General features: G+C 49.5%; 1 protein-coding gene across 1 annotated transcript; it reads right to left on the bottom strand.

Moving 5' to 3' along the window:
* Positions 1-791: 791 nt before the first annotated feature.
* Positions 792-16901, bottom strand: CYS1 (cystin 1). Its single transcript, XM_036379782.2, has 3 exons — positions 16615-16901; positions 7071-7123; positions 792-2055 (listed from the first exon to the last, which is right to left on the bottom strand). The coding sequence occupies exons 1-3, from the start codon at positions 16828-16830 to the stop codon at positions 1953-1955; spliced, it is 372 nt and encodes a 123-aa protein (XP_036235675.1). The 5' UTR covers positions 16831-16901; the 3' UTR covers positions 792-1952.
* Between the last annotated feature and the right edge of the window lie 7827 nt (positions 16902-24728).

The raw sequence follows: 24728 nt of genomic DNA, 5'->3' as shown, positions 1-24728 counted from the left end.
CCTGTGAAAGAACTGCTATTGTTCAAAATTGGATTTTTTCCAGGAGGGTTAGAGAGCCATTGCTCCAGAGGACCCACCCAACTTCTCCCAACAATGCAGGCACATCTGCTCTCTACTCCAGCTATTTCTGGGCCACCAAGATATCACAGAATCATAAAACAGCCTGGGTTGGAAGTGTCCTTAAAGACCATCCAGTCCCATCGCCCTGCCATGGGCAGGGACATCTTCCACTAGACCAGGCTGCTCAGAGCACCATCCACCCTGGCTTTGACCACTTCCAGGGATGGGGCACTCACAACCTGTTCCAGTGCCTCAACACCCCCACAGTGAACAATTTCTTCCTTATGTTCAACCCAAATTTAGACTCTTCCAGTTTAAACCCTTATTATCCCTGGTCCTGTCAACATGCCCCAGCTGGTGTGCTGGGAGCTGCTGCCTCCAAGCATGCACAGCTTTGTGGGAGCTTGGCTCCCTCCCACTGCCCACCCTGGGCTGCCTGGGGGCTCCTCAGCTCCCAGTGTCCAGCCTTGCTGAAGGCAGCTGCAGGGAACACAGCTGGGGTGTGAGACTGTGTGCCAGGGCTGTGATCTAGTGCCCCCCTCAAGGCATCCCACCTGCCATCCTGCAGGGATGCATCCTGCAGGAATCCCACCTTCCATCCTGCAGGGATGCATCCTGCAGGAATCCCACTGGCCATCCTCCAGGGATGCATCCTGCTTAGTCTCTGCAGGCACCAGAGCATGATTTTTCAGAGAGCCTTTTTCAGAACATTTGATGCCTTCACTGAGGGCTTCAGAGTATAGATGCATTTATTTGTGTTTCACAGGTCTCAGAAATCATAAAGTACTTAAAATACAGCATCTTAAGAGGTGTCCTACAGTTTTTTCTTGCATTTACACGTAGTGAAAATTTCATCTGATGCCTTTTATGCTTCAGCAGAAGATAGAAATAAAGTAATTTTCTACTTCTGATAATAAGCAGATACTCATAATATGTTAACATGCAGATATAATAAAAGCAGAAACCCAAAATACCAGGCTTCCCTGTCTGGGAGCATTGAAAATACTATTTCCTTAGGAGAGAGAACATTCTGGTTTACTTTGCAATCACCTAATGGTAAAATGCAGTGATTTTTCTTGTAGGACAAGAAATATTAGGGAAAGGCTAGGAGTAGCAATTCTGAAAACTGATCCCAAACAGCTGCTCTACAAGAGCATGCAAGTACCCCTGGAGGAGGATGACTGAAATGGGGATGTGCCTCCTGCTTTCACTCCCATCACTGGGATGGATTCATGCCCAGGTAGGACACATGCCGGGACCCTGCCCCAAAGGGCTCATACAAATCCTGTGTTCCCTGATGGCTCCCAGGAACCTAATTTGGCAGTGTGGTGGGATTTGAACTCTGGGATTACACTGCCTATGCACTAGATGGTGGGCTCAATCCCCTTCTCCTCCTATCTCCCATACTGGGGACCAGATTGAAAGAGACAGTACCAAACTCAGACCTGAACCTGAGGCTTGCACAAGTGCAATTTGGCACATTTTAAGTGGCAGAAACATGAATTTCATTCAACATCCCCTTAAGTTCTGGATCAGATGATATTGCTGCAATTTTTTACTAGGTTCAAAGATTCCTTCAAAGCACCACATTTCAACACCTCTAGTATGACATTAATTATAGTACATGTTCATTTAAAAATAGCATTTAGAAATGAGCTTCTAAATATCGATTCTTAAGATGGATTGGTCCCTCTTGCAGTGGCACCAATCAGCAGCTGGTGAGGATCTTCCTGCTCTCCCTGGGAGCTGATCAGGGAAATTTTCTCCTCAGTGCTTCCCAAGCAGCCCCTGATGCTCCAGTCCCCTCCAGAGCCCCCTCTCCCGTGCAGCTGTGGTGTCACAGGAGCTCTGCTCAGCCTGGCCCCAGGCTGTGCCTGCCGTTCCGGGGGGGCTCAGCGGCAGTACTCCCGCTCGATGCTGGCCATCAGCTCCTCCTCCGAGTAATCATACAGAATCGTGGGCTGCCCCAATGGCTTCTTGCTGCCTTCTGGGCACCTAGCATGGAAGGGAGCGAGTTAGTGGTGTTGTGAGAGACAATCAGGCTCTGAAGATACAAGATCCTTGCTTCATTTCTTTTTTTTGTGAATGGAAAGATTGAGCTGCATGTGGCTGGCTGAGACACAGATACTCTGTCAGGTCTGGTTCCCATACCCCACTGGCACATTGCCTGCTGACATTTGCTATCACTTGGCACCAGTTCAGTCTGGGAGTTCATTACAGCACAACCCTTACAGTGCTCCAGGATCAAGCTCCCAGAACCTTTCGAGTTAGGCTCCAGGCCCAGCTAAAGGACAGTGTAATCTTTATGCTACTTTTAAGGTTTTATGCAAAAAGAGATTATTTTGTTTGCATTCATAAGGAATCTGAGTTTCAACCAAAATATGAATGCAGCTCCCTCAAACTGCTCTTACAGCTTTTGTTTCCACATCAGCACAGCCCTCCCATGAGTGGGAGCTGATGAATGACTCAAAGGGAACTGGTATGGGTTTTATTGGTGTTATCAGAGGTGGTTTTTGTTGGGTACAAGAGAAATCTGTCCCTACCTGCGTAAGGGAGAACAGTGACGAGTCTTCTGCAGGCTTTGACCACTGTACCTCACGCTACCAATTAAGCCTACTTGGTCTTGCCCTCCAGGACTCGAGAGAGGAGCCAGCAGCTGACAAGGAGTGCTTCTCCTTGGCCTTGTAGAGCTCTGGGAGGTGAGCAAGCCAGGCTGTCAGGCTTGGAACACATGGCTCCTTGGAATGGAGGTCATGGTGAGGGGCAGAGCTAAGTGGGGAATTGAGCTGGTAAATCCAAACTGTAAAGTGCTCTGCCATGCCATGTCAACTAAGACTTTGTCACCATCCACTAGTGAAGAACAAGTAAACAAGAAATTAATGTTTTGGTTTTGTGTGTCAGTTAGTTCCTTGCCAAAGAGGAGAGATTTTCATATCCACTAGCATGGCTCCAGATCTGTCCCAGACTTGTTATCTATTGAACTCCTCTAAGGATGAGACCTATCCCAACCATTGCTCTTGCAGCTGGGATGAATAAAATTAATCCATTAGCATCCTTTAATTAAAAAAACTGAGGACCTGTTTACTACACAAAATCACAGAAACTGCCCCAAAGCAGGTATATAAATGTAGAGTCAGAATTGAAGAGAAGAACCCTGAAATGCTTTTCTAAGGACACTTTGTCCTACAGAGGAGGTGCTTTCACACTGCTCTCCTTGGGCCAGGCAGCATCCTCGGGCTCCTGCCCAGCCCAGCTGCTCTGACCCTGCTGTGTTTGCCATGCCTCCCGTGTGTCAGAAATAGCCTGGTGTTTTTCCTGGAGTCACCTGATGGCCAGCTGGTGACACTGGGTAGTGTAGGTATTCTACAGTTACTTACACTGCACTATGCCCTTGATGGCAAGTTCTACTAGCAGCAAGCAGGATTTAGCAACTGGACTCTTCTGCTTGTTCCATTTATTCATTCTCCTGCTGAGGGCTGCAGGGTATCTGATTTCCACTGCACTAGGTAAGACCTGAGAAGAAAGCTACAGGTCCAAGAGCTCAAACCATACAGCAGCATTTACAAAGCAATAAAGGGGAAAGAAGTGCAGAAATCTGAGTTAAAATACACAATTTACTGATTTAAACTCTGCATTGTGACAATCCTCTAACTAATTTTATGTTACGTGATGAATAAGAGGCAGAGCTCCTGGCAGCTTGCTTGCAGGCCCACAGAAGAGCCATTGTTTCTCTTAGCAGTTACATAATTTCCCACTGTTAATTATTCTCGATGCTTTGGTTTGCATGGAGAAAATCTCCAGGTAAAACTCATTGAGACACAGATGTGCTTTGGAAAAAGCAAAAGCAGACTCCACTTCCTATGCATACCCCAGAAATGAGAGGAAAAGAGAGGGCTGCATTTCTTTCAAAAGCAAAGGAAAAGCAAGCTGCTGTTCATACTATTTGTGGCAAAGTTCTGTATCATTTAATACAGGAAAACTGAAATAAAATAAAAAATGAGAGCTTTAATCTGGATAAAAGGAGGAACTTCTGTACCCTGAGGACAGTAAGCAGAGGAATAGGCTGTGTGGTTGCACAGGCTCCATCCTTGGAGGCTTTCAACACCTGATGGGACAAAGCCTGGAGCATTCTGCTCTGACTTCACAGCTGATCCAGCTTGGAGCCAGAGATAGGAGATTGGACTGGAGATCTCCTGAGGCCATCCCAACCTAAACCTCCATCTCAAAGGCACATTGGTGCAGCTATTTCTGCTGATCCTAGAATTCAGTGAGCAGCTGAGGAAGGGAAATCCCAAGCTCATGATGTGCACAGGACAAAAGCTGGTGGCCCACAGGCCTATTCTCATGCTCCTCCAGCTGCTCCAGCAGCAGAGGAGGCACCTTGCTCCTCTTGTTACCACATGCCAGGGCCACAGAGCCTGGCTTCACACACACTGAATCCACCTGAGGGCTGTTAGACCTTCCAGCCAGGAAAATAACTGGTCAGTACCCTGAGTAGAAAGATTTTCAAACCCCAGATGTTCTGGAGAAGGAGAGAAATCTGTGAAGGAGCAAAGCTGAGAGAGAAGGAGTTAGCTGAAAAGCAAACGAGGGGAATTTGCAGTGTGATAGGACAGCAAGGAAAAAGAAGGCTAGTGCAGCTCCATCAGAATTACTGGGTAGGCTTCTGGGTGCCTCACTGCTAAAATGTTCTTAACAGCTTGGAGGGAGTGTAGAAAGCAGCAATAAAAGTGATTTAAGAGGCTGGAGCAAAGCAATACAGGAAAGAGGAAAGCAAGAAATACGTTCAATTTCAGCTACAGGCTTCTTGGTGTTTAAAGTTTCTTAAGGGAAGCAGGAGTTATGAGTGGGATTTTTTGTTAAGTGTAAAGACAATGAACTATGCAATGTGGAGAAGGAAATGCAAAGGACAAAATTAGACCAATAGTGAGCAAAACCACCTTTGAGCAAGATCCCAGCAGTGGGGATGGCTGTCAGTGCCATACCCCTGGTGTCAGGCAGGTGCCTGGTGTTGGGGAGAGCTGCCTGCAGGCTCCTGTGACAATGGCCCTGATGGTCACGAGGGTGACAAACTGCCAGGCACAAACCTGAGCTAAGTGGCTGAAAACTAGGTTGGGGTGAATCTAGGCCAGTGTTTTTTATCATTTTGCTGAGGATGGGCAAGTCCAGGGTTAATCATTAAAATGCCTTCTGCAAGGCCTAGCAGCTGAAAAATGGGTCAGAACAACGCCCTGGTAACTGTGCCAGTGCCACGAGCCTTGGCAGCAATTATAAAATCATTCCTGTGTGCCTGGGCTGTGTCATCCACCCCTGAACTACCAGACACTGGAGAGCAGCTCCCCAAAGATTTTGGGGAAGTGAGGATGAGAGGTAACACAGCCCAACCAGGAGCACATCCAAAGTACTCAGCAGGGGCTGGTTCAGATGCTCATGTGGTGTCTGAACACAGGGGCATGTTCTAGGACAGGAGTGCACACCCACCTCTCTCTCACGTGACTGCCTATCTAGTTCTTCTTTCCTTCCTCGGCATGTGCTTCTCCTTTAATTGGCTTTGTAGGAATTTCTTCAGTCAGCAACTCTATCAAGACAAGGCTGACTTTTGCTGTTTGTAAAGTGTTTATCTAGAATGATTCCAGCCACAGAAATGTGAAGGATGAGACACCTACACATGCACATTAACCTCTCTTTCTGTGGCTTGATTTGATTTTAATTGATGTCTTCAAAAATTTGTTGGGTGCTGGGCCATTTCCAAAAAAATGTTTGCATAGTTCTTGCCAGCAGAAATTGCAATTCTGCTTATCTCAGGCAGTACAGGCACTTCACACATGAGCTGTGCTATGGGACTCTGGGTATAAAGTAAATGTTATCTAAATGAAAATAATCTCCTGCTCTGTCATCCCAGATCAGAAAGCATTTTCTGCTGTCTCAAACCTTCCCCTTGCACATCAAAGAGGGTGGGAGAAGGAAAGCCCTGGCAGGGTGTGAGGGGCCAGTGGGTGCCTGGGGAGCTGCACACGGGCCTGGCAGGGCTGGCTGTGCACCCCAGGAGGAGAAGGCTCAGTTGCCATCACTGCCCAAAGCCCACTGAGGATGCTGGGAAGCACAGGAGAGGTTCACGTCCCTGCAAGAGCACCTGTACAAGCCTTGCCAGGTGAGCTCCCTGCCAGCTGGGAGGGAGAGCAGCAGTGGGAGGGGGAGCAGCAGCAGTGCCTGGGCTCTGCTGACACAGCCAGCAGCGCTGCTGGACGTTAGTAGGTCACACACCAGCATCTGCAGATCAGGCTGCTCTGAGTGCTGCAGGAGCAGAGGGGCTGGATCAGAGTCAGAGCTTAATGCTGAAGAGAGTGGCTCTTAATGTAAGGAGGTGATATTTTAAGATAGTTTTCCAAGCCTGTTCATTTCACCTGTTTTTTTTAGCATGTGTTAAACTGTTCCCATTCCTGGTGCAGGCAGACTCAGAGGCTCACTCTGCTGGACAGCTTTTGCTTGTGGAAAATTTCTGATTTCTTTTGTTTGGCACCCAGAGCAGCAGGTCCCCACCATTCCCCTGTCCCTGAGGGACACTCTTGTCTCTAACTGGTGTAGCATGGGAGCACCTGATGGCTTTCTCTTAAGACTCCTGGGAGCAAAGAGACATTATTCTCCTTTTCCACATGCTGCAGAGCCCACAGGTGAATCAGGGCCTGAGCTCTTTGTTGGAGCAATTCTCCACAGCTTTGCACTAACTACTCCAATGTGCCTCTCTGACATGTGGACACCCAAAATTCTGATTGCTCACCACCTCTATACTACACTTGAGCTAGAGCCTGAATCTTTTCAAGCAGCACCTGATTTTTTTTTTTTTTTAATTTGCAAATAAGCAAAAGGGTGGAATATTTAGGGCTATAAACCACTTCACACCATTCCCAGCTCTTCTGTACAGTGTTACAAATGCAGAAAAAGCATAAAGGCCCCTTGCTTCCATGTGCTTTCCCCATGCTGAAGATACCATGAAAGCAGGGGATACTCACTGCTGGTCAAGGTTGTTGTTCTCTGGGCTTGGTGGGCTTCTGGTTGACAAAGCCTAGGATAGAAGACAAGACAGTTAAAATAATTTGAATTCAAGGAGGGTGATTCTCCACCTCTACTCTGCTCATGTGAGACCCCACCTGCAGCACTGTATCCAGGTCTGGTGTTCTCAGCACAGGAAGGACATGGACCTGTTGGAGTGAGTCCAGAGGGGACCATGAAAATGATCAGAGACATGGAGCACCTCTCCTGTGAGGACAGGCTGAGGTAGTTGGGGTTGGTCAGCCTGGAGGAGAGAAGGCTCTAGGGAAACCTTATTGCAACCTTTCACTACTTAAAGGAGGTCTACGAGAAACATGGAGAGGGGCTGCTTACAAGACCTGTAGTGACAGGACAAGGGATGATGGTTTTATACTGAAAGGGCAAATTTAGATTAGATCTTAGGAAGAAATTTTTACTGTGAGCGTTGTGAGGCACTGGAACAGGTGGCCCAGAAAAGCTGTGGATGCCCCATCCCTGGGGGCAAGGCCAGGCTGAATGGAGCTTTCAGCAATCTGGTCTAGTTAAAGATGTCCTTGCCCATGATGGGGACGGTTGAAACTAGGTAATCTTCAAAGCTCCCTTTCAACCCAAACCATTATTTCTTTCTATGAAACCTATCTCTGTCTACAGTGGGCAACATGTCCTGGTTTAAACTCCCTGGTTCGGTTTAAACCTCTGTGGAGACAATACAGGTACAAGAGACTCTCCTTTCCTAGCCCTGTTCTGCTGGTTCTGTTTCAGCACTCAGGACAGCTGGGTGGCTGCTGGCTACAGAATCAAAATCCCTGAATGTTAAACCTCACAGTTTTCCATGAATGCCACTGTGCCACCAGCTGCAGGTAACAGTATGAAAATACCTGCTAAAGGAGGAAGTCACAGCCACATCAACCCAATTTTCACCTGACAAAGATGTTTCCTGGAAAAATTATCCATCTGGGGTGAAATATCCATTTTCCCTATGCTGGAATCCCCAGGCTTTTAATGGGATACCTGGGGAGCAACCAAAGCCAAACCCAATGGTATTTAAAATGGGGGCAGGGGTGGGACCATTCATACCCAGCTGGGCCAGTAATAAAATGAACCCTCTGCAGCCAGGTACTACTGAGAATAATATATCTATGATCTTTTTCTACCTTTTCACTGTATTCTCACAGGGAAAGGGACTGGGACATGGCTTTGCATCTTAGCTTGTCATTGTCGTTTCTGAGGTGCAATCCTGAAGCTGGTGGGCCTCCTTCATACAAACTACCCTGAATCCCACAACAACACTAACAAGTTAAACAGGTTGCACCAAATCAGGGCCTTCCAGAAAAGAGAAATGAAAAGCTGTTCCATCAGTGTGGAAAAGAAGAAAATATTTTCTGTACAATAAAAAAGGGAAGTGTCTTTGTTTGAGTGACAGGTGTCTGCTAAGGAAGGCAGGAGCATCCCTTGGAATGGAAAATGTAAACCCCTTCTCGCTGAATCACTATAATGTTGAAATTAAGGGGCTCTCAGGCAAAGCTATGAGAATAGGAATAACAGTTCTTTACTGGTGTGTATGAGAAAGCAAACAAACCACACCAGCTCTGGCACTAACACCACACAGACACAAACCCAGGCCCCGCCGCCTCAGCCGCGGCGCTTTCCCCTCGGTGCAGTTCCGGGCACGGCCAGCAGGGGCGCTGCTGGCTCCCGGCAGGCAGGGCCGGTGCGGTGACTCCCCCCTGCCCCATCTGCAGGGGGCGCTGTGGCACGGGCTCGGGCAGCACGCAGCAATGGCGGCTGGGCCCGGAGGGGAAGGGACAGAGGAGAGGCTTTGCCTCACACAAAGCCCTGGGGTGGCCAATCCCGCTGCCCCAGCAGGACTCTGGGAAGCAGCAAGCTGGGCCAGCAGGATGTGTCAGCAGGCAGGGGGTGCAGGGCTACAGTGCAGTGAAAGCTCAGAGCAGTGCCAAAGAGACAGCAGGGGTGGGACAGGGGTGGCCTGGCTGCCAGCAGGGCAGGGAGAGGCGAGCTCAGGATCCCGGGCACCTGAGCAGATGGGGATGGGTCCCTGCTTTAGTGAGGTGAGGGTTAATAAGGTCCCACTTCAGTGGCTGATCTCACGAGCAGAGGCTCACCCCACAGCACAAGAGACAGCTCTGGGCTGGGCTCTGGCGGCAGCAGCAGCAAATTCCCTTCCCCAGGCAGCAGCTCCTACCGTGCTCCTCCAAAGCCAAGAGACAGAGCCAGCACCTTGCTATGGGTAGAACAGCTGCCCATTCTTTTAAAAGGTTGCAGAGTTCACAGGTTGGGCCAGTTGCTGCCAGGGTGGAGTTCTAACTGTTTGTTATTGGAATCACCTGTCATTTGTTATTGTAATGACCTGTCGTTTTCATTAACTACCTGTCGTAATTGTTAAGAATTCCCCCTTTGGTCAAGTGGCACCCTGCTGCTTCCTGGAATATGGCACCCAGATGGTGAAGAGGAGGGGACATCGAGTTGGCAAATGACTCGGATCCAGCATTCAACGGGAGAAATCCCTCACCAAACCTAGAGCCAACACAAAATTGACAGATCGAAGTGATGTCTAGATGCGAGCAACAGAATCCAGTATCTGCTAAGACCCTTTTTACCCCTCACCCTAACCTAGATGTCGGCTGGACAGAGGACCTCAAATGTCAAATCAAAAAACAGGGAATCTCTTGAGCTCTGGTGAGAACAGAGGCCCCAGCTCTGCCCACAGACCAGTGGACAAAGCTGCGCTCTTTCTCCTCCTCCAAGTCACTCCTGGGAACAGCGGCGGTGTGAGCATTTCAACCTGCCCCAGCCCTGTCCTTTACCTGCCCGACTCTCACAGTACCTCTGCCCCTCAGAGAGAAACTCCCAGGTAAGAGAAGTGCAGCCAGATGCCCTCCTCCCCTGAGCATGGCCACTTTTTTTTGTTTTTCTCAAGTACCCTGTTGTTAGTGTTTTGTAGCAACTTATGGGGAAAAAAAATCCCTAAGTAAAAAGGAACAAAAGGAAGGAAACCTAACCGCCAACCGGAGGCAAAGGAACCAGGGAGAGGTGTGGAAAAGCTTGCAATGCAGAGCCATTGCCTGTTGCTCTGCTGTGTTTCTGCAGGGCTGGATGGGATCAAGTGATTCCTCAGGAAGATCATGTACATGGTCTCAGAATAGCTCAAACCTGTGCTGCCTCAAGGTCATGCACGGGACTGGTGCTGGAAAGTGTGGGAGCTATGGAGGGGCAATGCCCCACTACAGGCACTGCTGGTACAACAGTGATGGCTTCACACACAGTTTTGTGCCAATTAAAATCTGTTGGTATTGGTCAGGCTTGTGTGTGCCATCCCCCGGGTAGAAATGTCCACCAGGGTGTCTGCAAGTATTGCATGACACCTGATTTTAATTTGCTAGGATATTTTTTCACTACGTTCCTTCCTCAGCTGCTTCTCACAGGGGATGGACAGGAGTTGAGGTTTAAACACTGTGGTTTCAGACACTGAGAGGCACACAGAGAGGTGCTTGGCAGTGAACTGCTCAGTTCTTCCCTGCCTCTTGCAAGGGCTTTGTGCTGCTGTGGTCACCTTTGGCTCCCATGCTTCAGCAGATGAGGAGAGCTGCAGCAACGACACCTCTCTGATGGTTCTGGCTGAACATCTCTTCCAGGTGAGCCCTTAGTAGCTTCTGTTTCAAGAGCCAGGAAAGGTATCTGTTGTACACTGTGTTTCCCATCCTAGCTGCTTTTGTCAAAAAAATACAAAAGATGTTGCTGGTTTTTCATCGAGTTTTAGTGTAATACCTGTCAAAGGCATTTCGCATCCTTTCAAAAGAGTCCCTGCTCTTTGGCAATACTTTGTTTTCTCTGGAAGAGGCTGAACTACTCTAGAAAGAGCTTCTGGGTCCAAGCAGAGACAAGGGTATGTGAGAAAGCTGACAGTGAGGTAAGACAGTTCTCTCCTGGTTATTTATGATTGTTTCTTGGCAATCTCCCACATGCAACAAGAGCAAGAAGCAGTGCCAGGAGAACAGCATGCTGAGCTCTGATGGCTGACTTCTCCTGGGACTGCATCCCACAATGCAGCTCCTCATCCATCATCCACTGGACTACTGTTGAGGCCCGAGTTTCCTTCCACCAGGTGAAGAACATTATTCATCCTCAGCACCAAGGGAAATAGAGTTCTTTAGGAGTGCTTTGATGATGTTTTTCCCACAGTGAGAACCCAGCTTCCAATACTTCTGTGCAAAGGATGGGTTTGGATCATTCCAGGGAGGGGTTTGGATTGTACAGTAGGTTGTCTGTTTTTTCTTCCCTTGTGGCTGACTCCTCCATATTACGAGCTGTACGTGTTGTGTGGGTGGAAGACAGAATTAATTCGTCATCAGGATAGTGCAGCTCTGGTTAGCAAAATCTGCTTCTCTGTGCAAAACCTGCCCCCACCTTTTCCAAGGGATCTGTCAGCAGCAATACTTATTGCCCAAGAGAATTTGGAACTGGCACATGTAGATGTCTACCAACATTTCATCCAGTGCGTGAATCAAAAATGGTGGCAAGTGAAAACAAGAGGCACCTCCAGCCTCTGCCTTCTCCCTGCCACGAGAGTCTTCACAATTTGGGAGCTGCTCCCAGTTCCTGCAGGCAAAGGCCACCTGGCTCGGGGTGCCTGGGTGACATCGTGTGCCGGGCAGCAGGCAGGGAGCAGAGCACAGGCTGCCCTGAGCTGTGAGACACAATAAACACTGACCCCACCCAGCCGGCTGGGGAGTGCTGTAATGGGTGTCTTGCAAGTTCAGCAGATAATTAGTCTTAGCCCTTTATGTGGGTTAGGATGATGTGCATGTCAGGACACTTTAATATTATGGGTTCCTATCCTACAGCTAAATAAGTAATTGCTGGCCTGGTTGGCCTGTGTCCTGGTAAGAGTTAAATGAAGTCAGCTTCTCCTTTCTGCAGCTTGCAGTCATCTTTTTATTACTCATCTAGACCATGGCGTGTCTCCTCGTTTTCCACCTCATTCTCAGCACAGGCATCTTGTGCTGACGTCTGCTGTGCCACAAAGCCCCACATCACCCCCTCCTCCAAGTTTAAAGGCTTGGCTATTAAGCTCACCCAGCATGTATCCACATTTAATTTAATGTCATGACATGTGGGGTGGAAGGGTTTGACAGTCATTGCTCACGCAGCTCAGCCATCCTTTAGGGCAGCAGCTCCTGGGAGCAAGGCAGAGCTGAGAGCTGGAAGCAAGAGCTATTTCTCTCTGCTGCATGCATAAACCAGCACTCCTGGCATGCAGCTTCCCACTTCCCCCCAGTCCAGTGCAAGTTCCTCGTGGCCCTGCCAGCCCTTAACCCCCTACTTTCTCTGTCAGCTCCAGCAGCTATGAATAAGCTGGGTGAGAACACCCTTTCCTGGAACCTTCCACAGGGTGATCTGGAGCCATGTACCTTTGGAGGCTCTAGAGCTGCTCCCAAGCTGCACTGAAACCAGTCAGCTGCAGTCTGGACTACTAACATTGTCTCCAAAACTGAGAGGCCAAATTCAAGCTCTCTTTGAGATGGCTCCTGTGCTGGTCCCTAAGCAACGCCTAGTCATTATTTGAGAAACTACAAGCTGGTCCTAACCAAAAATCATGCCAGCTCAGTGGGGCAGACCATCATGCCAGGCAGCTGCTATGGTACAGTTTACCATATGGCTATAGGCCTGAGATGCAGCAGAAACACAGGCTCGGAGTACAGTTCAGGTGCAACTCATCCAGGGAGTGACTGAGCCCTGTTAACTATCTACGTAGGAGCAGTGTGGTCTCTGCCAGTGCTGGTCCATGGGGTGTGGTTTAATAGTGCAGCATTCTGACAAAGGTATGCCAGGGCCTCTTTCCCTGCCTCTGCTCCTCCCAAATCCCTCTTCACAAACACTCCATGAACTGGACCAGTGGATCAGTCTGAGCTGAAATGCCAACCTGCTGCCGTGGCAGGGAGGGAGGCTATCAGTGGAGAGCACTGCAGGTGCAGCAGCAGGGCAGCACCCTGCAGCACTGCCAGCACAGGACTGGGGCTGAGACAGGCAGCACTGCTGGAATCAGCCTCTCCAACCCACAGCCAGTACTGCTGGCTAAAAAAAGCAGCTTACCTAGGGTGCCAGTAGGTGCCAAACGTGACGCAAGGCCCCAGCTGCACCCCAGGCAAAGCACTCCCAGGCAAAGCACTTCCAGCTTTGCTTTGGTCTGCAGCAACATCCTCTGGCCAGCCAAGGAATTAGGAGCAGGCGGTGGACGGGAAGTGGGCAGGGATGCAAGGAGTTCCCACGCTTCTCCTCTCCTGCCAACTAAAACAGCAGCTCCCAGCTATTCTGCACATGCCCTGGGCGTACTTTTTAGATCACAAATAGTTTCCAGGGAAAAAGCCACCCATGCTCTGCCAAGTGAAAGGGGGGAAGTTGTGGAAAATACCTAGTCAGCAGTTTTCCAAGTCCAGGTGCAACAGAGCTGTGCTGGGAGGGTATTGCTGGCTGAGGGGACAGCACAGCTCACTGCTTCTGGGCTCTGGTGAAGTTTCAGATACTTTGAACAAGACAAGAAATATAATGGGGTAGAGAGGGAGACCTTTAACTCAGCAACCACCAGATCTACAACTGGACAATAACTACAGAATCTGAAATAATCTGACTTTGGGAAGTTCAGGGAGTCCCAGATATACAGCTGGAGATGACATTTTCTAAAGGCCCCATGCTCCCTATGAAATTAAAGCACAATGTCTTGATTCGAGGGCATTTTTGACTTTTAACACAACCGGGAAGAAAATGTTGAAATAAACTGCTAACAAGGTGGGATCAGAAAGATCAAATTTCTGTTTGAGGGAAGCACATTTTAACAAGAGTAGAAAAATAAACCTGAGTTCCTGTAAGAAGCTAATGGGGCATGGCATTTAATGTCCCTTCAGGACCCTTTTGTGTTTGCAGCTGGGGATTAGCAGCCAGCCACGAGGTGACGCTGTGCCACGTCAGTCTGCAGAAAAAAACATCTGTCTGAAAAATCAGGCAAAGCTTTGAACACTCGGGTGTTTTAAAATTATATTACAGTCCCTCTAGGAGTTGGTGAATACACCCTCTAGCTGTGCTACTCCTGTGCTGCAGCTGGGGTGATTTGCCTCATGGAATCACATCCAGTCTCCAGTCAGGAGGAGAGATGGTGCCATGGAAGCAGCTGTTAAAACTGAAACCCTAACACGTCTGTATTATTCCTCCATTTCAGGAAGGCAATGGGGAAATGCCTGAGGCCACGGCCTCTGCCCTGGCTTCTAGCAAGAGTTGCCACCCCTGCTCTGTGCTGCAGCAGCACCTGCAAAACCTCAACTACATTTTTCTGTCTTAAGCAAAGAAACAAGGAATAGCACATACAACTGTCTAGAATTGAGAACAAAGCTGAAAATGGATGTTTAATGCTGACAAGAGGTGTTGGGGTCTGCTCTGAGGCATGTGCAGGTTTCCAATCAGGATTTGGTTCCCAGCCTGCTGCTGTGATATGCTTTCACCCTTTTTTGCTCCCAAGCACTATTTTAATATAATAAAGGTGGCTCAAGTCTTTAAAGGCAGCTGCATGCTCCACCAGCCCTTGTCACCTGGCCTGAGTGCCCATCAGTGCTGCCAGCTCACTGTTGGATGACAAATTGTGCCAGGGTTCAGCTGTGAAACACAGCATGGATGCACATCACACCCAGGAGAAACCCAGCTGTGACAGCAGAATGATGAGTCCTGTTTGCAATTCTGCTCTCTTCTGACTGGTGTCAAAGGTCTCTTCTACTCCCACTGGCCACAATCTGCTCCTCCAGGGGCCACTTCTCATCAGACTTTCTTACTGTGATACCTCCTTGTTGCCTTTCCTCTTCCTGCCTCACCTTTCCCCCATTAACTCTGTTGAATTAACTCATCCTTTCTTCTCTGAAATTTCTTTGCTTATCCTCCAATTTGGACAACTGAACAGGGCAAAGAAAGCAAGTTCTTACCACAAGACAGAAACTACAAATGACTTTAGAAGCTGTCAAGACTGAGAAATTGCCCTAAAATTACGAGCGATGCAATGAAGGTGATATCCCTTTCCAGAAACCTCCTCCCCCAGCCTCCTGGGAAGGGTGGGACTGCAGTTTGCACAACAACCTAAAAGACTAGATTGCACCCAGTAAACAACCAAAACCTGGTGCTCCAAACACTTTCCTCCCTCCTTTTCACAGGCATGTGACTTTTTAGGCCTCAAGGAGTCAGAATACTAAGCCCACGACTTCTGTCTCTGCCATCTCAGGTTCAGGAAAATAAAGTGCTACCAAAAAAAGCTTCATGTTTGCCCTGAAACTACCTGAGACTTCTCTTAGCAGCCTCTATTCCCTAAGTAAAGACAAATGGGAGAAGTCAGGAGGATTACTCCTAAATGAGAGGCCCTCAGAGGAGCAAGTAGTGCTGGAGTAAGCTCCATTCGTTCTGCAGGAGCGCTTGGAGTTTAAAGAGCAAGGAAAACAATATGTCAATACAAGATGTCTATTTTTTTTTCTTCAATTTCAAACCTTACTTCGAGGTTTTTCTTTAAAACCTGTCTAAATAAAGGGTTCTCATGCAGAACCCTGCCAAGTTTCCGAATGGAAAATTTAGTATGTATTAAAGTAATCCCACAAATGTGCAGTTCAGTGATGGAAATGATACCCTTCTAAAGAGCAAAACTGAGGCATGCAATGTAGAATGTTCCTGGGTCCTAAATATTTCTTTAAATTTTTGAATTTATTACTTTATTTTGACAACTTTCATGTATCTGTGGAGAGCAGTGTTTATCTAACAAAAAACACACAGCTTCCAAAGCCAAGCTAAGATGAAAGATGTCGGTGATTTTTGACCTCCTCACCAGCTGATATATATGCTGCTGTTATTCTTGGATTGGAAAAAAAGCCCAAAAGATAAATCTCAACTCCCTCGGAAGCAAATCCATTATTTGTTAAAGAGACTGAAATGTGCCTTTAGAACGAGCCAGACTGCAGTTGCAGCGGATTGGCAAACATTAAGGGGCAGCTTTATGTTCACATTTTAAACCTTCTGTTTACAAGCCCGACCCAGGAAAAAGCAGGAACCGAAGTTTAAAAAGTCGACCTATTTTTACAAGTCAGGAAAAGAAACTTCCAGTAGCACCGGGAGACCGAAAAACGGGATGGCCCCTCTCGGGACTATGTTTGCCTTGCACCGGAGACTTAAAACGCAAAGAGAACAGCAAAGAGAAAACGCCAAGAAAGCAGCAAAGAGAAAACGCAAAGAGAGCAGAAAAGAGAAAACGCAAAGAGAGCCTGGAGCCTGGCTCGCAGCGAAGATCAAAAGAATGTAACGCTGTTGACGTTCGGAGGAAGCCGCGGCCGCGGCGGGTGGCGCCGGCTGCGGCAGGGCTGCCCAGGGCGGCGGGGACACCCGGGCTGGGCTGGGCTGGGCTGGGCTGGGCTGGGCTGGGCTGGGCTGGGGGCCCGGGGCCACCGCCGGGAGGGCCGGGGGTCCCGTTCGGGACCGGCGGGCACTTACCGCCTGCTGGAGCGGGGCCCCGCCGCCGCCTCCCGCCGCCTCCGCGCCGCTGCCGCCGGCCCGGGGCTCGGCGCTGCCTCCGGCAGCCGGGGCTCGGCGGCCGGGGCCGGGCGGTGCCGCCGCCCCCTCGCCGTCGGCCGGCGCCGTCCCCGGCGGGTCCCGGCTCTGCCCCGCTCTGCCCGCGGGCCCCCGCCGCCGGCTGCTGCCGCTGCCCATGGCCGGAGCCGGCGGGAGCCGCCGCCTCTCCCGGCCGGGGCGGGAGCGGCGCTCGGCGGTCCGGGAGCCTTTCGGGGGGAGAATCCCACCCCGGAGCGCCCCGGGGCCGGGGGAGGGAGCGGCGGCGCCGGGGAGGGTGCGCGGCCGTCTCTGATCGCGGTTCTGGGCAGGCTGCCGCGCTCCCCTGTCCCTTCCAAAAGTTTCCAGCCCAGCCCGTTAGCTCGGGCCTCCCAAGCACCAGATCCTTACAAACATCTCCCCGGGCTGGCGGAGGACATTGCTGTCATCCTCGGGAGCCATGCAGCAGGAGCAGCACTCCTGGGCTACAGTTTAGCACAGCTCTCACGGACGGGTCCTGCAGAGCTGTGGAGAACAGCCCAGCCCGGGGGATGCCCCGCGGGGAGGGTTTGCGGCACTGAGTGCGGTTCCGGCCGTGTGCCTGGAGTTACAGGGAAGCCCCCGGGCAAGGGGTGGGCCAGCCGGGCACACCTCTAGCCGATGGCTACAGACAGAGTCACCCGACAGCCTGTCAAGCCTGTGGAGCTGATCCCCCAGCCGTCCTCGGCTGCTCTTTGCTTCCAGCAGTTCAATATTTGCATATTGTTCGACAGTGGAAGATGATAGATATTAAAGGCAGGGCTGTCATTCCCTCCAGGGACGGAGGGCAGGGGAGGACAGTGGCTGCTTGGTGTCCAGCCCGTTCTGCTTCCCTTTCTTTCAAACCAGAGGCTGATAAAGGCAGGAGGCACAGAGGTGTAATTCCTTTTGCTGCTCCTCGGCACTGACTGCAATGATTGCATCTACCAGTCAGTCATTCTGCTGGTTCTTCCTGAACACTGAGCTAAAGCCCAAGAATTTGGAGGGGGCTGGAGGAAAGAAGGCAACGAGAGGTCAGATCATTGCCAGAGAGATGAGCTCACAGCAACTGGGACTTACAAGAAAGATGGGGACAGACTTTCTACCAGAGCATGTGTTGATAGGACAAGGAGTAAGGTTTTAAAAACTAAAAGAGGGCAGATGTAGACTAGATGTAAGGAAGAGAGTTTTTTACAAAGAGGGTGGTGAAACACTGGCACAGGTTGCCCAGGGAGGTGGTAGATGCCCCATCCCTGGAAACATTCAAGGTCAGAGCCATGGGGCTCTGAGAGACTGGGTGTACTGGAATGGCAGGGGGTTGAACTAGATGACCTTCATAGGTGCCTTCCCACACAAACTGTGACTGAGAAGGATGTTCTGTCAGAAGAGTAGATCATCTGGGAGCGTGGGGGCGTGGTGTCACATCCAGAGCCCTCGGTCCAGAGCCAGGCCAGTCACAAAGTTGTTTTGGATCTGAGGCAGGTCTTAGAGAAAGGAGAAATGATGAGGCCTGGTTGTTGAGGAGGAGATGGTGGAGCTGAATATGGGATTAAATAGCCCCAAACAAAATGTCCCAAGGGGAACAGACTCTGCAAGCATCAGAGACAAAAATTCTTCTCAACAAGAAGTGAGCAAATTCCTCCTCCTCCATCCCTGCTGGCTGTCTCTGAGGGAGTGGAGCCTCCTGGAAAGTTTCCTGGCTGCCCCCATGGAAACAGTTCATTCCAGGACAGTTCCCCAGATTCACTTGGAAGCAATGCTGGCTCCATAAACCAGCTGTCAAAACGAGCCAAACCTTGTGTTTTTAAGCAGATCATTGCTGGAGCCAGGAAAGTGTTTGAGCAGCAGTGATCCCAAATGCTGCTGTGGTTTAGTAGTGACACTGAAAGGCTCTGAGGCCATTCAGTGATATTTCCCTGCCCCTAAAGGACTGGTGAGAATTAAAGAGAAAATTTCCCAAAAGCTAAAGGCCTAATAAGCACATGACTCCTCAGAAAAATCAATTAAAATTGGCAAATTCATTTTTATGACTGCCTGGTGCCTTTTAAGACCATTTCCCAGCAGGGCCAGTGGATAGTGTTTTGGCTGCTCTTCAGGAGCAAGGGTGGAAGTGTGAGGTACAAGTGCCAACTATGGCATGTGGATCAATTTTGCATGGCACCCAGCCAGACCAGCAAGGAGCCAGAATCCTTCACATCAAAAGCACAGTGTTGAGGGAGACAGCAGTGCTGGCTCCTGGCTTTTCCCAAATCCTGTGGAAGCCCAGGAGCACTTCTGGACAATGATGCTGGAGTTACATGGTAGATGGCCTCTTCTGACTCCTGCTGTGCTGGCACTCTCAGCCTCTGCTTTGAGAAAGAAAAGGATGTATGTTATGATGCCCACTGTTAGCACTTTTCAATCATGTCTTCTAATAAAAGATTTAATTAGATAAATGCATACATGCATATACACACACATTTATGTTTGTACATATTTACACCCAAGTCTTTCTAAACCATCACATTTATTTGAGGAATGTGGGATTATTTTAAGATTACCATTATCCATTGAAGCCACTAGCATTTATTTATCCTGCTGTAGAATTTGCCTGGTCTTTTATGAGCAAAGGCCAAAGTGGAATTGAGGCATGCAATTGCCTGGACAAAATGTGACTTTCAGATGTTATTTTCAGATTGCTCAGTCCCCAGGTATGAGACTGAACCGTACTGTTAACTCATACCTGACTCTACCTCATGCCATGTCTCATCCTATCCCCAGACTACAGGCAGGAGTGTCACTCCTCTCTCCTGACAGTCTTCCATCAGTGAAGAGAAAGGGCATGTGAAAAATTGCAGCCAGCTCCAGTGGCATTTTTTGTTCCCTGCCCTCTCCCCAGTCCATGGTTGCTGCGAGATGATCTCAGACCCTATCCTACACCTCACTTTAACCTCAAAGGGAGACCCTCTAGTTCAGACTTGTTCTTTGTTACAGCCAAGGAATTGTTGTTCTTCTGTGATGCAGAGCCTGAGCTTTTTGCTTCCTCAGGTCTTTGGTCTCTTGTCTTCAACTCCTGGAGCAACAAACCCTCTGGGCACAGGACAGATCTCCATGGCTGGAGCCAGTCCGAGCCCAGCCCAGCCAGCCCAGCCCAGCCCAGCCCAACCCAACCTGGCCCTTGCACTCAGCAGTGTTGGTGCCAGGCAGGGCTGGGGAAGATGGAAGAATGTACCCTTGCCCCACAGACATGTTCCCCTGGCAGGGAAAACACCCCAAGAAGATGTGGGCTGTGTTGCTGCTCACCCTGGTGAGGTGTGATGGGCACCTGCAGCACTCCCAGGAGTTATGATGGGAGCCCCAGAGAGCCAAACATGAGGAGTTTCCTTGCTGGGTAAAACAACAGACTCCCTCCAATACAAAATCAAAACAGAACCTAGGTAGCTGGGTTTTTCCAGGTTTTTGTTCCCAACAGAAATTTTCTAAGCTATTTCCAGTTAGTTCACTGAAGGAGCTGATCTTGTAACAATAAATATCACAGCACATGTGTTTAGATTTAGTTTTCTTTCCTAATACTTGCTGTGTTTTCAGCAAGGCTTCAACAAAGATAGATGCAATCTCTTGTCATAACAGTTCTGGAAAACTGTGAGGGGTTTTTTTTGTGGTAACCTGTATTAACCACAAAAAATATTAAAATTCAAAGTTAAATACATAATGTCAGAATGGATCTCTCCCTCTTGCTTGCTGAATGAAAGGGTGATTTCTCCCATGCTTCCCAGGCATCCTTCACAGGGTATCCACTTCCCTGGAATGTAGCATGGGGAGATGCTGCTCCTTCCTGGCTGTCCTCCACTATGTCATGGATGCTAGCTGACCACTGCCAGGACCTGGACACTCCTGCCTTGCACTGTGAGGACACCATGGCATGTTTGGAGAGAGCCTGGAGAGCTTGGTACAGATTTTCACTGTGGATTTGTTAGAAGAAGCCCAGTGATTGTCCATCAGAACGTTGTTTAGATTTCAAGCTAGCTTAGACAGTTTTTGCCATGCTCTGAGAAGAAAACAGTAAGATTTAGTTTCTATGGAATAAGTAGGAAAACCTTCATTTCCCCACTGCAAATTGCTGTATTGGTGTTACCCTTCAGTGAACAAGTTTATATATTAATCTGCCTTTCTAACATTAACTTGTGTGTAGCAAAGGCAATGTGTACCTTGCTCAAAGCAGAGCCAGCATCCATCACTTGGCTTTCCAAATGTTTACCCAGATAACATCTTTGCTTGGGTTTTTCTACAGTTCTGACCCAAAACCTTCTGAAAATTTTATTTATAATGTTAACAGCTCTTCAGGTATTTGCTTTGATGCAGAGACCTTATGTCTGGTGGGGCTGTGCCCTGTCCTGAGCTGATGTGCTGTGAAATTCAGTGGATGGAAAAAGCTGGACTTGAGAAAGAGCACAGAGCCAGTGTTGTCTGCCTGGGGACCCAAACGGGGAGTGGGAGGAGGAAATTTGCTTCACCTCCAGAAGTTCCCCAGAGAAAAATAACTGCAAGAGAGAGGCCATTGAGATGCAGAGAAGAAAGGTCCAGGAGGCTGAGTTGGAAGGTGAGGGTTAGGAGTTAATGTTCCTAAACCTGTTTCATCTCTGCTCCTCCTCAAGGTCTTCCCTCACGCTGCACACACCTCTCCTGGCTGAGATGAGCTGGGAAGGTGGGTGCTGTGCAGCAGGGGAGACCAGTTCCCTGCCTGAAGAGCCACCCTTCAGCAGCTGTGGGCCAGGATGCAGCGGGGAAGCCACAGCTGGAGGAGGGAGGGAGGTTGCCCCCATGTGATTAATGGAGCTGGGCTTTGGCCCAGGGCTGGAGTTTGACTCATCTAATTCACAAAAAGCCTGCTGAGAACAGGTGTTTAAATATAAAAGCACATTTTTTAGGAGTGTCCTTTCAACACATCTTGGATTTTACTGCAACCTAAGCATCACCAGTAAATACTTCTTTTCTCCCTGCTTCCCACATTTCAAGGGATGGGCTCTGCTTTGTTCAAAACCACAAAAACAAAGACCCAGCCTGCAAAGAGCTGTCTTTCGTGTCTCCCACCACGCTGTCTTCCTGCCATCTTTCCTTTGGGAGCACAGAGGGCTCAGGCCATTGGAGCCTTTCCACCACCAGCAGCTGCAGCTGGCTCCTGCCCGAGCGTCTCTGCATACTGGAGAGACAGCTGTGCCACAGCTGGAGTGTGACAGTGCATCCTGTGTGAGCAGCTCGTGTGCTCATAAGACAGCCCTTCCTGTTGAGTCCCTCTGTGACTCCCAAACTGTGGCCAGATGAGGAAAAAGGCCAAAACCACTGTCACCTTCAGTGGAGAGGGGGGAAGCTGCACAGCAGGTGAGACACAGCACAATGCAGATGAGCTGGTGTCCACCTGGTAGTGCTGTGTTCCCACCAGTGACTGAAAACTCAAACTGCAAATTCCACTCAGTGGCCACAGGATGGATGCTGTTACCAAAGTGGGGATGACTCAAGCTGTCTGTGTGGTGTTCTCACATCATGAGTAGCATAAATGCTGCCCCTGACTCCGCTCAGCCCCTCTGAGTTTGTCCCAGCTCGTTTCAATTCTGACTTCCCCTAGCCTTTCCCACTGTGACTCCCAACCCCAGCATATCTCTGAACAGGGATGCCCTGTGGATTCCACACTCCTGCTCCATCCCCAGTGGGCTTCTCTCCTGCAGAGAGCCCTGCTGGGTGTTCTGCTGAGGCTCCCCACCCACATCCTTCTCCTCTCTTTGTGCTGGTATTCAGGGTGGGACTTTATGGGTGGCCCTTAGTGATGGCTGCCTCTCATTCTGTTGGGTAAACACAAGAGTGTAAAGAAGCACGAGAGCTCTGCAGAGATCCTGTGGGTGTGTGAAACTAATCAGCAAAAGATGAACCTCCCCTTCCTGCAGAAACTTTGTTCTTGTTCCAGGTCTGTGAAGATTTTTTCTCATCCTCGGGGAGGACAGGGTTGAGGTTTCTGAAAGCTGGCTGACCTTGGACAGGCTCCATTCCCAGTGTTTGGCAGGCTACAGGATTTCAACTATGGCACTAAATCCCAGACTTCAGTGGAGTTACAGCTGCTGCTGGGCTTGCACCTCAGCAGACCTGCACAAGCCTGGGGTGTAGGGGAGCAGGCAGGTGACAGGCCTGGCTTTGTACAGCAGAAGCTGCTTTGCTGCCTGGACAGCACCAGTTCTCCTGTGGCTTTTGCCCTGTCCCAGCCTGGAAGAAGGCAAGGGGCTACAGGAGCACTATCCTGCTGCTTGCCCAGGATAGTGCTGCAGCCTTGTCATGCTTTGTCCAGGGAGGAAAAGGCAGCTGTGACATCTGGCATTGCTGTTGGTCCACTTTGCCAAGTTGAGCCTTGCAGATGTCCATGACCAGGGACACCTCTTCTCTGACATCCACACCTTTGCTTTCTGTTCCAGCCTGAGAGCCTGGAGCCTTGCAAGAGAGGTGATGGGGGTCAAGAGTAATGTAAACTCCTGTGACTTGAGACACTGTTAGGTTTGCTGACCTCCAGCTCTGCAGCTTTTATCATCACCAAACTGGGACTCTGCTATTAACTACAGGCTCTGCTCTGTGGAGGCAGGGCCAAGCCCTGGTTAGCAGGGAAGCCTGATAGAGAGGGACCACCAAATACAGATGCAATCAAACTGGTTTAACTCGCACAGAGGAAGAAGACAGCTGAGGTGAATGCCTAACCAGCAAGTAAAAAAACTCACCTGGTGTTCAGACACATGTCTGAGTTATGGGAGCTGTCAGGGCTGTGCTGGCAGTCCCTCTGTCCTTAGCCCACTTCAGACTTGAGCTACATCCATGCCTCACAGATGACCTGGGATAAAGGACATGCATGTGGGTAATGCTGGGTTTTATGGCACAGGCCATGGAATGGCTGTGCTGGGATTCTGCCTGGTGGCTGTCCTGATGGCTGTGCTGGGATTCTGCCTGGTGCCTCCATGGTATGCATGACCTGTCCTGGTGCTGGCAAACCTGTCTCTCCTAGCCAGTCCTGGCTACAAGGTGGGTTTGTTACAAAGATTTCTGAAGCTGGCCTGTGGTAGAGCATATCCATCTCCTGGATGGAGTGGAGGTGGGACCAGAGCTGGGTGGCCTGAGGGAGAGGCAGGGCAGGACCTCCCAGGGTTTTATCTGCGATGGGTGGAGTGAACAGGATGAGATCGCTTGTGAAGAGACCTTCCTTTCATCTACCCTGTCTTTAATGTGCAAAATTGTGTGCTTTTACCTCAGAGGAAGCATTAGCATTCTTCTAGTTGAAAGAATTTGTACAGTTTTTGGTATTTCACATCTGAAGGGATTAATGGCAAGGAAGTTTTTAAAAGTGTTTCCTTTATAAAAACGTTCAGACCTGTACAGACTGTAGCTAGTGTACAATGTACCTTTCAGCATGTAGTTATAAATGTCAAACTGTGCTTTTCCAGAAGGCAGGCCTGAGGTATGTGAGCTCAGGGACTGGCATTGCTTTCATCTTAGTGCTGCTGGGAATTAAAAAGGGAAGGAGGAGACATAGGATTGTTCCCTTGAACTCTCCAGAAATATGGGTCACAGATCCAAGGGTTTGGGTTTTGTAAACTCAGTGACTGCATCTCTTCTGACATCTGCAAACACAGAGTAGCTTCACTAGGAATGGAGATGGGCAAATTGGTACTGCTGGCATGGCAGACTTTTTTCTTTTCCAGCTCATGGAGGAGCAGAGACTCCAGCAGACTGAATCTCCACATGGGAAAACAGAACCATTTGAGATGTCCTAGGGGTCATGCCTAGAAGGGCTCTAGTCCAACCCTCTGCTTAATGCAGGGCCAGCCAGATTGGGCTGCTCAGGGTCTTGTCCACTTTTAAGTATCTCCAAAATGGAGACTCCACATCCTCTCTGGGAAGCTTTCTCCAGTGCCTGACCATATTCACAGCAAAAACTCATTTCCCTTGCTCCAGTGTGTGGCTCTTGTCCTGTTGCTGAGCTCCTCTGAGAAGAATCATGAATGTTGTGATTGAGTAGAGCACCCGCCCATGAC

Source organism: Molothrus ater, chromosome 3 (genome assembly GCF_012460135.2).
Source record: "Molothrus ater isolate BHLD 08-10-18 breed brown headed cowbird chromosome 3, BPBGC_Mater_1.1, whole genome shotgun sequence".
Lineage (NCBI taxonomy): Eukaryota > Metazoa > Chordata > Aves > Passeriformes > Icteridae > Molothrus > Molothrus ater.
Note: the sequence above shows the minus strand (reverse complement) of the source record. Positions and strands in the feature narration are given on the sequence as shown.

Excerpts from the sequence above, each read along its gene's own strand:
- CYS1 (XM_036379782.2), bottom strand. The coding sequence starts at position 16,830 with ATGGGCAGCGGCAGCAGCCGGCGGCGGGGGCCCGCGGGCAGAGCGGGG. Across the intron at positions 7,124-16,614 it reads GGGCCCCGCTCCAGCAGGCG|GCTTTGTCAACCAGAAGCCC; the intron begins GTAAGTGCCCGC and ends CTTCTATCCTAG. Across the intron at positions 2,056-7,070 it reads AACAACAACCTTGACCAGCA|GTGCCCAGAAGGCAGCAAGA; the intron begins GTGAGTATCCCC and ends CTTCCATGCTAG.